The following is a 13090-nucleotide window of genomic DNA, read 5'->3' as shown; positions in this document are numbered from 1 at the left end:
GGCGTGCAGGAGGCAGCCGATCAATGCTTCTCTCATCATTGATGTTTTTGTCTCTCTCTCCCTCTCTCTTCCTCTCTGAAATCAATAAAAATATATTTTAAAAAAGTCTCCAGTGTGATTAGGAGCGTGGTCTTCAGTTGATGAGGGAGAAGGGAACACATTGCCTGGGTTTTCTCCGCTTGGTCTAGTCTGGTGGCCACCAGATGGCGCCGTTGCTCTTGTGAGCCACAGCCGATGGCAGGTGCAGCTCTCCTAGCAACCGGGGCGGTGTTGGCGGTGTTGCAAGAACCACCTTTGCCACTTTAAGGTGATCTGCTGTTAAGCAAAGTGCTTAACAAAGGGCCGTCTTCTCAAGTCCGGGCGGCCTCACGGAGAGGAAGACCTCGGAGGATAGGGGCTCCTCCCAGCAGCCGTTTGTGGAGCACCTGTAGGTACCTGTACGGATGTGCTGTCCACCGGCCCTCGTGTGCTCACAGGCTCCGCCCCTCTCTGCGGCTGCCTTTATGTTCACGGGATTGCTGCTCACGTTCCTCTTCGATCTGAGAAAAGGAGCAGGCTTCTCCCTTTTCTTGGTGTATAACTGACCTCCCGCCTTCAGAAGGGAAGGTGCCCGCAGGAGAGACGGCTGTGGAAGCTGCGCCATCATGGGAGGGGGAGGGGCCTGGTGCTAGCCGTGGCCCTGAGGATGTGCAGGGACTGTCCTGAGGTCAGGTCACCCCCTGCTGTGTGGGCCGTGCGCCTGGACTTGTCCTGTGGCCTCCCGGAGCCTGGGCAGCAGTCGGCTCGCAGGGGAGCTGGGCGGGCAGCTGCTCCGCGGGGCGGGGCGCAGGGCCCGTCCTCAGGGAGTCGCCCCGCCACGGCCAGTGTTTCACAACTTCTTTCTCACATCCAGACACTTTCAGGCTGTTCCTCATGTTGGTAATTGTGTGAGGTATGTATCGATGGAGGCTAGAAATGACAAAATCACTAGGAATCTGGTAACACTCCCCACATGGAACAGAGCTTGTCTTTGTGGTGACTTAGTATTTGCTCAGCCCCAGCGTGCGGAGAGCGAGCGCCTGGGAGTTTGTGGGTCCTCCCCTGACCCCGTTGTCCTCAGGAGCCTGTGGGTCTGGAGCGGAACGACCTTGCCCTGGAACAGCCTGGAGCCCAGTGTCTCTGGCTCAGGGCTCGGGGAGGTGGGTGAAGAGGGAGGGGCCGCGAGGAGAGCGTCTGAGTCCTGAGGGACGACAGCGACGCCACAGCCGCAGCCCGTGTCAGTGGTGAGCCGGGGGAGCCTCTGTCCTCCTCAGGCGGAGCTGCAAGGAGCAGGTTCCAGGAGCTCCAGGAAATGAACCAGGATTGGACCTGCCGGCCTCTATCAAGGGCCATTAGGATGAGAGACGTGAAAGGCCCGGCAGCTCTCCCCCCGCTGCAGCCTCACCCAGGCCCCTGCTGGGCAGACACCCGGAAGCGCCCTGACTCAGCTGGGCTTCTCTTCTGTTCTCTCTGTCTTGCTGTCCAGCTCAGCTGGGGGCCTTGCTGGGCAGCCGCCTGTGTGATCTGAGTGCAGGAGGCATCTGGATGCCAGAGGCCTGCGCTTTACAGTTCATTGTCGTCCTCAGGGACAAGGGCAGTCCCCGTTCTGTAGGGCATCCCCGTGAGGAGGAGGCAGGTGGGGCAGGCGCAGCAGGTGGGAGCTGGAGAAGCCACGGGCCGGCGGGCTTTGCGGAAGAGGTGGATCTTCGCGGATGAAAGCAGAAGGAAGACATGCTGTGGCCGAGGCTCCAGGGCATTGCTCAAGGGAGGCCCGCATGAGGCGGTGGACTCATCCGGGTGCTTGACAGGCCAGAGCATGGGCGTGTCAGGGTAGGGTCAGCAGGCTTCTGTAAATGGCCGGGTGTGTAGGCCTCCAATTGTCTGAAATGCCTCTTCTTTTTTATTTCTGTCAGTTAAAAAATGTACAAAAACGATTCTTCGCTGGTGGGAGTGTGGGTTTGGGCTAGATGAGGTCAGTGGGCACTGTCTGCCCACCCTGGCCTCCCCCGCGCAGCGCCCTCCGTGCTGTGCCTCGGAGTGTGAGCCCGAGTTCAGGGTCACAGGGACCCCATGTTTTAAGGAGACGCTGGTGAGATCACAGCTGTAGACGGAGAATTAACTGCAGAATGGATGTTAGACTGAGAGGAGCAGCTGGAGGTGGGACTTTAGGGACGAAACAACTAAAATAAGAAGGTGGGGTGGAGTGGAGAAGAGGCGCAGGCGTGGGGGCGGCGAGGGGACGCCTGACGAGGGCGTGCGTGGCCCTGCCGCCGTGGTGACAGCACTGGGAAGAGTAGGTGTCTTCAGTACCAGGCTGGTGAAAGGATAGATGGCAAACCAGTGTGCGCTGTAACCGAATGCGAGGTGCTTACTCGAGGTGGTGGGATTGTGGGTGATGTTCATTTTTTCTTATTTATACCGACACCTCTTTCCCCATGGCATTGGCTGGAGCCCCCAGTGTGTGGACCAGCATTAAGCAGAAGCAGCAAGTGGGACCTGCTTGACTGGGACCCAGTCTTACAGGAAGAGCATTGAGCATTTCTCAGAGATGCGCTTTATCAGGGTGAGAGTTTTTTTAATCATGAGAGAATTTACCAGACGCTTTTTCTGCATCTATTGAAGTGGTCATTGTGATTTTGTCCCATATTCTGTTAACATTTGTTACATTGGTTTTCAGACGGTAAACCAGCCTTGGGTTCTGTAGTTTTGTTGTATGTCTTTGACTTGCTCTGTTTCCTGTGTGAACTGTGCTCACAGAACGAGTGGGGAAGTGCTGTTTCTTTGTGCCAACCCGTAATTACTGGGGGGTGGAGTATGCCTGCTGGCCATTTGGGAATGCCTGTTCAGTTCCTTTGTCCATCTTTTTGTGGTTGTCTTTTTTTTAATTGATTTGTACTGTCTCTTCCTTCTAGAGTTGAATAACATTAAACCTGTTTATTGTACCAGCCACACGGTGGAGCCTGTGTGTGACGGGTAGCTCACCGTGGACGGGAGTGCCCCACCGTGGTCTCTGATCGGAGACGGGTGCAGATGGGCACTAACAGCCTGGGTGGCTTCCTGTTCGCGCGTCTGTCAGTCACAGGAGTATGTGTGGATGGCTACACACAAACGAGAGGCCCGGTGCACGAAAATTCCAGGGGTCCCTCAGCCCAGCCTGCGCCCTCTCTCACACCAGGAGCCCTCGGGGGGTGTCTGACTGATGGCTGAGGCCCGCTCCCTGCTGGCCCTACCCCCCACCAACGGTCATTCCGCTGTTTGGTTGATTTGCATATTAGGCTTTTATTATACAGGATGTTATAGTAGTTGGCTTATGAGTAATTTTTATCTTTTAGTTTTTCCCAATTCCCCTTACTTAAATTTAAAAACTATAGAGTAATAAATGAATTTTTCTTTTGAAAACCAAATCCTGTTTAGGCAGGATCTACCCTGCCTTCTCTCACCCTTTCCAGCTCTGCCCACAGCTTCTATGGGGGTGAGTCTGGGGGACGGCCTTCCAGAAATACATAGGATCGTTCTGTATACAAGTCATTGTTTTTCTGTCCATAGAATTGTTTTTCTTTTGAAATACGGTCAAACTTAATAGAAAAGTTGCAAGTGTCATGAAAGGTTTTTATGACCCATTTGAGATTAGGTTGCCTCCTAAATAATGTCAGTGTGTTTCCTGCAAAGATACTCTTACCGAACACAGCATAGCCACCACCACCGGGAAAGTAATATGTATTTTCACAAGTATATTTATCTGCCGTGCTGTTAGCAGTATTATGCCGTGTGCCCTTTCTACGGTGCAAATGCCATTTTCTATTGTATTGTTCCATAGGCATCACTTCTCTCTTGTGAAGTGGCCCTTCCTGACGGCACTGGTTTCCTTAAGGAAGGACCTGACTGCATCTGAATATCTGAATGGCTGGGTGGGCCCCTCTCAATCCCCTCCCTTCCTTTATTGTGATAAAATGTACTTACACGTACATTTTCATCATTTTAACCATTTTTAAGTTCTGTCTGGTGGCATTAAGCATTTCACAATGTTGCACAACCATCATCACTGTCTGTTTCTAAAACATTTCACCCCCCAGACACTCTGTACCCGTAGAGCAGTAACTTCCCCCCCTGCCGTCTACCTACTGTTTATCCGTCCGTCCTGTGTAAGTAGAACTTTACAGGTTTTGTCGTTTCCTGTTGCTTCTCTCACTTAGCATGATGTTTCAAGGTCCATCCATGTTGTAGCCTTTGCCAGAAGTCCATGCCTTTTTCTGGCTGAGTCCTGTTCCCCCGTCTGTGTGTACCACATTTTCTTTCTCTTCCTCTGCTGAGGGACACGCGTGTTTTCATCTTCTGCCTCCTTTGCGTGATGCTGCTGTGGACATTTGTGTGTAAGTATCTGTCCAAGTGCCTGCCCAGGGGTGGAATTGCTGGGTCATTTGGTAACTTTTTTAAAACTTTCTGAGAAACTGCCAGACTGTCCCACAACAGCCGGATCTTTTGCGTTCCCACCAGCCACGCACGAGGGTTTCCGTTTGCACAGCCGCCCCACACTGGGGTGGCCCCACACTGGGGTGGCCACACACTGGGGTGACCCCACACTGGGGTGGCCACACACTGGGGTGACCCCACACTGGGGTGGCCACACACTGCGGTGACCCCACACTGGGGTGGCCCCACACTGGGGTGGCCACACACTGGGGTGGCCCCACACTGGGATGACCCCACACTGGGGTGGCCCCACACTGGGGTGGCCACACACTGGGATGACCCCTCACTGGGGTGGCCCAGCGTTTGATGGCAGCCAGTGGGTGAGGCGCCGCTCCTGTGGTGCTTGTGATGGGCCGGCGCCGCCCAGCAGCCGTCCTCTCCACTCGGACCGCCTCTCTGCCTCCTGGGCTCTGGTGGGTTTGTTCCTTCCTCCTGAATATGGGAGCTTTAACATCCTTCTCTTCCCATGACACATACATGGAGCACGTTCACTAAAAGTTTACAGGAAATTGCTGATTCTATTGAAATGCAAAATAGGCAGAGCTAAATGAGAAGGCTGGCAGAACTCGAAGAATTTGGAACTGGCATAAAGTGAGAATTGTGAAAAACACCAGGCCGAATTGATTGCTCAGGTGCCAGAGCATTACAGGGAAGCGCCTTCTGTTGACATCATCATGAAGTATTTCTGTGCCTCGACATTTCTAATGGCTGCTTGTCATTAAATGATCTTTTCCAGTCAACTTTGTTACTGTGGGAAGGAGTTTTTACAAGAGGAGAAAAAGCCGGCAGCGTGAGTGCCAGGCAGAAGGTCTCCGGAGAGGGCAGGTGTCACCAAGCTTGATTTGTCGTCCTCTCCAAACCCAGAGGAGACCGGTGTGAACTAGGAAGTGGGCTTATTTGTGGTGGGAAGAGATGTGTGTGACTGTCTCCACTTGGAGGACAGCCAGACTCCAAGTCCACGGTGAGCCCAGCCTGTTCGCACAGCCCTCGGGACCGACGCCTGCTCTAGCTGACACCAACCCCGGCCCAGCCCGGGCTAGTTTCTGTGCTCTGCAGACGAGGCGACCAATAGCACAGCTTCTTGCCGAGGGGGCGGGGCCATGCTTTCCCGGTTCCGAGGCACCTGGCACATCCCAGGTTCTGGTCAGGGGACGGGGTGCTGGCAGGGTAGGTCCTCACTCAGCTGCCCACCTGGGCACGGGCAGGAAGGGCGCTGTGGCCGTTGTCTGGCGTGGCCATCTGCGGCCATAGTGCTGGTCGACTGTGCCCCGGGGGCCAGCACGTCCCAGGGCAGAGGGGATGGCTTTCCTGGCCTGTGAGCCGAGCACTGGGCCGGGGCACCTGCAGGCTCACACATGCGCACCTCTGGTGGTTGAGGCTGGTTCTGTGGCCGCTGACCGGACGTCCCCCGCAGCTTCTCCTGTGGTCTGGGCTCCTCACTGTGTGGCTGCGCTGATGTCAGTGCCCAGCCTCCGACTCTAAGGGGCGGACACTGGCCACAGTTCCGGGCCAGGCAGGTGCAGTGGCCCGTCCAGGGATACTCCTCTCTGGAGCGGCGTCAGCGGGGCTGTTGGCGGGCCGTGGGCATGGGCTCTGTGCTGGTCTGGCCGTCAGTCTTTGGAAAACGGGGCGGAGAGACCTGTCCAGGCGAGGGCAGGAGGTCGGCGCTGGCTTTCTCCTTTGCAGACAGGCCAGGGGAGGGTTAAGGAGCAGATGAGCAGAGAGTTTGTTCCCTTGAATGTAAATTATGGAGCAACTGTATGTTAATTGTGTTTTCCAAATTTAGGAACTAACTCCTTTTTCTGCCAAGGCAAGAAACAAAAGGACAAAAGAGGAAAAAGGAAATCTACCAGCTGTTGAAAGGGTTCATTCTCTCCCAACCCCTTGACAATGAGCTAGTGAACTGCTGCGTTGGGAATAGCTTACCATTAGGGGGTGGTCGCAGAGCGCTCTCCATCGCAGGAGTGTCCTGGCCGGGAGATGCGTCCGCGTGTGAGCCCCCACTCGGCGTGGGCAGCGCTTCTCCAGGGACGAGGCCAGCTCCGGCCCAGGTCTTGGGTGGCGGCGTCTAAAGCAGAGAGGAGCAAGGGGCAGCGCGGAACTCGGCATCTGCTGTGGCTGGAACCACACGTCTCGCTGCCTCCTGTGTGCTGCTGGACGTGGCCGCCCAGTGAGGAGTCAGTTACACACGTGTCACGCCCGTGGGTCATGCCTTGGGTTCTGGAGCCCTCAGTGGGAACCTGGGGTCTGCATCATCTGGCCCCCAGAGGCACATGGCACTGCCTTCTCGTTCGTGGCCTTGCAGTGGCCACTGCGGTGGCTGGAGGGCCCGGACAGAGCCTTCCGGGTCATGCTCATGTCTCACCAGAGGCTGACCTTCCCGGCCATCCCAGGAGGCCGCCGCATGGGCCAGCCCTGGGTGACTCAGGGCGACCTCACTTACCGGCTCTGTAACGTAGGTTGTTGGACATTTGAAACTCGGTGGGTCCCTGTCACAGCAGAACACACTCTGAAATCCTGGTGCGAGCACGCTGCTTGTTACAGTGGCTCCATAGCCCGGGCCGTGCGCCCTCACCTGTCCTGACCCTCCTCCTGCAGGGCCCGCGCTGTCCAGCCACCACAGTGACTGTCACCTGGGACATGGTTTGGGTTCAGGACTCTGTTCAGAGAAGTGATGGTGGCGAATGGCTGGTCTGCCTCGCAGGTTCCAGTCTGACAGCTGTTTCCCTTTAGCAGGCAGTTCCGGCCAAGGGGGAGACCAGGCAGGACTGCTGCGTGAAGACCGAGCTGCTGGGAGAGGAAGGTAAGGGGGGCCCGCCCCGTCCGGCTTCTCCTCTCGCCCCTCCCGGCACGCAGGCACACGCAAGGTCTAGGGAAAGAAAGCCTCATCGAGGAGTGAAAAGCAGCCCTTCAGGTCCCCCCAGAACAGCCACCTGAACAGTGCTGGGTGCAGGCGGTTCTCGCAGCCACACGCTGACGCTGTCTGCGTCTCGGACAAGATAAAACGAGGCTGGGGAAGCACGCCCTCCCTGGCTCCCCTCAGGCCTTTTCTAAATCCAGTGGTGAGTGAGGCCAGGGACTCCCCTCACACCGGGCCCTGAGCTGAGGCCGGGAGCCGCCAGACATGTCCGCAGCAGCCAACCACGGTGCATGCCTCCAGCCTTGTAGGGCTTCGTCCTCCGCCCCCTGCAGCCGTGGCCTTACCTTCTTTGGCAGCACCACCCTGGTGGTTCTCATCTGTATTTCCCTGATGATCTTGAGCGTCTTTTCATGTGCTTGTTAGCCACTTGTGTATCTTCTTTGGAGAAATGCCTGTTCAAGCCATTTGCCTGTTATGGAAATGGGTCACTGATGTTTGTAGCATCCGACTCCCCCCTCTGTTGCAGAGCTCTCTATGGCTGCCGATGAAGGCTCCCCCGAGAAGCCGGGAGGAGATGCCTACGTGGCTGCAGACGGGGCCACCAACGGGTCCTGTGAAAGGAGTGATAGCGGCAGGCATGTCACCCCAGCTGAGCACACTCAGGACAATGCAAAAGCCAGCCCCCAGGAAGGTCCCAATAAACTGACCCGGATAGCGGAGAACGGGGTTTCAGAAAGAGACGCGGACGTGGGGAAGCAGAACCACGACCCGGCTGACGACCTCACACAGACGGCTGTCATCGGGAGCAACGGGTACTTCCTGAGCAAACCAGCCCTGCAGGAGCCGGCCCTGCGGGTCCCCAGCACCTTGGCACCCTCTCTCCCCGGCCATGCTGCGAAGACTCTCCCAGGAGCGGCTGGCAAAGGGCGGACTCCCAGTGTGCTCTCTCAGACGCCAGCCGCCGCGCCAGCCAGGCCTGGGGAAGGGAGCAAAGACTCAGAGGACAAGAAGCCCGCGGCTCTGGGCGCAGATGTCAAGGTTCATAGGGCTCGGAAGACCATGCCGAAGTCCGTCCTGGGCCTGGTAATGCGCCCGGCGGGGCGGGGCAGGGGCAGCGTCCTTTGTCTTTTTTGTTTGTGCCCTGGCAGGTGGGCGTCAGTGCAGGAAGGAGCAGGGCAGCAGTGGGTGGCCGCCTGGGGGTGGGAGGTCAGGAGATGCTGCTCGCAGTTGGAGGGGCCGCGGCGCAGCGGGCCCTCAGCCGGCTCTCTGGGCGGTGCCTGGGGCCCGCGAGTAAACGCATCTCGGACTCCACTCCTGCTCGGGCTGGGGACTTCTTCCAGCCCTGAGCCTACGCCGTCTCCCCGGGCAGTGAGTAGACAGGAAGTGGGTGGGCCAGAGCCACAGTGTCTCAGACGGAGGGACGGGGGACCGCACTGAAGACACGTCCAGGTCTCTGCCCTTGCACCCAGCCAGCAGCTGAGGGCTTGGTGCCGAGAATAGGCGGCACGTTCCCGATTCACGCCGAGCCAGTTGCCTTTGCTGCTGTTCCCACGTCTGCGAGCCCGCACGCCACCTGCACTCTGAGGGCCCGCAGGGCTGCGCGTCTCCCCTCCTGTGGATTCAGGCTCGTGGTCAGGTCCCCTGGGGTTTCTCGCACGGGCATTGCTGGGGAGCACGCTGCTGCCCATCCGTCGTCCGCAGGGCCCTGTGCTTCCCTCTGGGCCGCCTCCCGGTGGGGCCTGAGGGCCTGGCTGCGTGTCTCCTCAGCGCCAGGAACATGCTCCGTGCGCTGCTCTGTCCGTGGACATGGGTCTTCTGTCTTCTCGCATGGCAGCTCACAGGGTTCCAGTTTTGACATTTTTGCTGGTCATTTCATATATTGATATTTTTAATTTTCACCGCTACTTTTTTCATAGTGTTCTTAGCTATATTTTGTATTACTCTTTTTATTTATTTTTTTGTTAATGCTCACTTGAGGATATTTTTTCCATTGATTTTTAGAGTGGAAGGGGAAAAAGAGAGAGAGAAACATCTATCAGTTGCCGCCCCTACGCACCTCGACTGAGGATTGAACCCGCAACCTTTTGGTGCGCGAGGCGATGCTCCAACCCACTGAGCCGCCCAGCCAAGGCTTGCACACATTCTTGTCTGGACCTATGTTTTCGTTTCTCTGTGTTAATCCAGGAGCACAATTGCAGGATCATGTGGTAATTGGAGATTTAGTTTTATAAGCAATTGCCAAGCCACCTTCCAGACAAGCCATGGCATGTTACACCCCCAGCATGGGCTGAGCAGCCCAGTTCCTCGCCAGCGCTGGGGTTGCCGCCGTTTTAATTTTGGCTGTGAGACTTCATTGTGGTTTAATTCTGCACACGCTGGTGGCCATGGTGTGTCCTTCACGCCCGTTCCTGGGTTTACCGCGTGTCTTGTGAGCGGGAGGCTGCGGACAGGAGCCGGTGCTGGGTCTGCGTCTGCCGACCCCCTGGCCTTGCGTGTCCTCATGCTCTCAGTGTCTCGCGGGAAGCTCTTCCTGTTGACGAGGTCAAGCCAGCAAAGGGGGAAGCTCCTCCTCTCATGGCTGACGCGTTCGGTGTCACATCCAAGACCTCACAAGCCCTAGGTCCCCAGATTTCTCTGGTTCTTAGGAGTTTTTTACTTTCATGTGAACTTTAAATATAGGATTCATTTCGAGTTAATTTTTGTATTAGGTGTGAGGTTTAGATGAAGTTCATTTTTTGTGCCTACTTTTTTTTTTTGGTCCACCATTATCAATTTCAAAATGCTTGTGAGAAGTTTTACATCACTTATTTAATCTCCTCGAAAGTAGACTTTTATTCCATTCCCTCTTCCAGGTGTTTATTCTACCACATTTTTATTCTTGAGGATCTTTTGTCACCTCATCAGGTTCCTCTAGGGCAGTGGTTCTCAACCTTCCTAATGCCGCAACCCTTTAATACAATTCCTCATGTTGTGGTGACCCCCAATTTCATTGTTACATATTGAACATAATTAAAGCACAGTGATGAATCACAAAAACAATATGTAATTATATATGTGTTTTCCGATGGTCTTAGGCGACCCCTGTGAAAGGGTTGTTCGACCCCCAAAGGGGTTGCGACCCACAGGTTGAGAACCGCTGCTCTAGGGGAAAGAAAGCAATTTGAAATTTAATATCGAGTTTCTCTGACCATGTGCTTATTAAGTGTTAGCTTTGTTTGAATTGAGTTATTATGATTATTAGTATGCAGTTGGCTGCAACACATCATTTTGTTGGAAATTCCTGAACATTCTCCAGCTGGTCAGTTGTAGAAAAAGAGCATGGAAGGGTTTGAGGCTTGGAAACTGTTTTCCTGAAGGCCACGCCCACCGCTCCACAGCCTGGAAACTGCTCCTTGGGGTCCCTGTGGGGGGAGGAGGAAATGCCCGGCCAGGATGGCGAGGACCGAAGGCCCCTTGGATGTGGTGCCTCTTGCTTTACAATTGGCCTCTGCTGCCCTCAGGATGGCCTGCTCCCCAAACCCAGTTCTGACTTGTTCGGTTTTCTTTGGAGTCTGAGCTTTATTGAAAATTGTGAGTTTTTTAAAAAAAATTATTGATTTTTAGAGAGAGAGAGAAACATCAATTTGTTGTTCTGCTTATTTATGTACTTGTTGATTATATATTAGTATAATGTGTGTATGTATATTTTTTATTTATTTATTTTTAGAGAGAGTGGGAAAGGACGATAGAAAGAAACATTGATGAGAGAGAAACATTGATTGGCTGCCACCTGCGTGCCCCCTATTGGGGATCGAGCTTGCAAGCTAGGCATGTGCCCTGATCGGATATTGAACCAGTGACCTCTTGGTGCATGGAATGACGCTGAACCAGCTGAGCCATACCAGATGGGCATTGGTTGATCCTTCTTGATTTAATATATATGTATATATTAGAGGCCCGGTGCACAAATTTGTGCACCAGTGGGGTCCCTCGCCTGGCCTGCGGGATTGGGCTGAAACCGGCTTTCCAACATCCCCTGAGGGGTCCTGGATTGCAAGAGGGCGCAGGCCAGGCCGAGGGACCCCACTGGTGCACGATCGGGGCCAGGGAGGGACGCGGAAGGTTGGCCAGCCAGGGAGGGACTGCGGGAGGGCTCCAGGGCATGTCTGGCCCATCTCGCTTAGTCCTGATCAGCCGGACCTCAGCAGCAAGCTAATGTACCAGTCAGAGTGTCTGCCCCTTGGTGGTCAGTGCACATCATAGCGAGTAGTTGAGCGGCCTTAGCATATCATTAGCATATTACGCTTTGATTGGTTGAACGGACTACTGGACACTTAGCATATTATGCTTTTATTATATAGGACTAGAGGCCCGTTGCACAAAGAGATTCGTGCAATAGGCCTTCCCTTCCCCTGGCTGCCGGCACCGGTTTTCGTCTGGCACCCGGGACCCAGGCCTTCGCTCCAGCCGGAGCCTTCAGTCTTCACGGCTCCGGACAGAGCCTTCAGTCTTTGCTCCTCCGCTTCGCCCCTGTGTATGCAAATTAACCGCCATCTTTGGGTTAATTTGCATATGCTCCTGATTGGCTGGTGAGCGTAGCGGAGGGACGGTCAATTTACATGTTTGTCTATTAGGTAAGATATTTTATTGATTTTAGAGAGGAAGGGAGAGAGAGAAAGAGAAACATCAGTGATGAGAGAGAATCATCGATTGGCTGCCTCCTACACGCCTGCAACCTGGGCATAGGTCGACGCTCAACCACTGGGCCACGCCAGCCAGGCATTGGTTGATTCTTATATGTGCACTGGCCAGAGTTCAAACCCACAACCTTGGTATATGGCAGTGATGGCGAACCTGTGACACGCGTGTCAGAGGTGACACGCGAACTCCTTTTTTTGGTTGATTTTTCTTTGTTAAATGGCATTTAAATATATAAAGTAAATATCAAAAATATAAATCTTTGTCTTACTATGGTTGCAAATATCAAAAAATTTCTATATGTGACACGGCACCAGAGTTAAGTTAGGGTTTTTCAAAATGCTGACACGCCGAGCTCAAAAGGTTCGCCATCACTGGTATATGGGGATGACAGTCTAACCAACCGAGCTACCTGGCCAGGGCTTGGAAATTGTGTTTTAAGACAAGTCATTTCAATGATAAAATGAATGTTGCAAAAAATGTATCTTTGTAAGAGTGTAAAATGCAGGCGTTTGCAGGCCACACTTCTGCTGTCCCCTGGCAGTGCAGTTGGTTTGCCCTCCCCCCCTCCCCCCTTCCCCCACCCCCCCCAGTGTTGGTCCCATCAAAAAGCAATAAATAGCATGACAGGTACCTCCACTGCTTGGGCAAAGAAAGTGGAAGTTTCTAGAAGGGAGCCTTTAGTCCTGCATTGAGGTCCTTGTTACCTTGGCCCGCATTGCAGCCCCATTTCTCTGCCTGAGTTGCACACACTGCAGGGGCGTCAGCACAGTGGCCCCTTAGCTTTCTCCTTCTATCTGTGTCACCACATCCCCTCCTCCCACGTGTGCCCCCGGAATTCCCCAGGTTCTGAGAAAAGGTGCAGCCAGTTCGTGGAGCTCCCCGCCATCCTCAGCACAGACACTGCCCATCCTGTGCGGTCACGCCCACTTGTCTGGAAGGAGCCGTGGTCTGTGCTGTGAGGGCTCACCCCCGCCGCGGAAGGTGGCCGCCGGGACATGGGCGGGTGGCGAGGACTGGACCCTGTGCCAGTTGGGGTGCCGGGTGGGGTCTGGGCCAGCCTGG

At 54.8% G+C, this 13090-nt stretch overlaps 1 protein-coding gene across 13 annotated transcripts in view; it reads left to right on the top strand.

Annotated features, from left to right (window-relative positions):
* The first annotated feature begins 7147 nt into the window (after window positions 1-7147).
* The window catches only part of EHMT1 (euchromatic histone lysine methyltransferase 1), a 46379-nt gene continuing 40436 nt past the window's right edge, over window positions 7148-13090 (top strand). For 12 of the 13 annotated variants that reach the window (XR_002827506.1, XR_002827505.1, XR_002827507.1 and 9 more), the window contains exons 1-2: window positions 7148-7291; window positions 7875-8431. Coding sequence is in view for 10 of the 13 variants with exons in the window: in XM_023748489.1 (XP_023604257.1) it covers window positions 7883-8431 (549 nt within the window). In the remaining 3 variants the exon portion in view is untranslated. Of the gene's footprint in view, window positions 7292-7874; window positions 8432-13090 lie in introns of those variants that run through there. The other variant, XM_023748494.1, reaches the window with a different exon arrangement.

Source organism: Myotis lucifugus, unplaced genomic scaffold, assembly GCF_000147115.1.
Source record: "Myotis lucifugus unplaced genomic scaffold, Myoluc2.0 scaffold_1447, whole genome shotgun sequence".
Taxonomy (NCBI): Eukaryota; Metazoa; Chordata; class Mammalia; order Chiroptera; family Vespertilionidae; genus Myotis; species Myotis lucifugus.
Note: the sequence above shows the minus strand (reverse complement) of the source record. Positions and strands in the feature narration are given on the sequence as shown.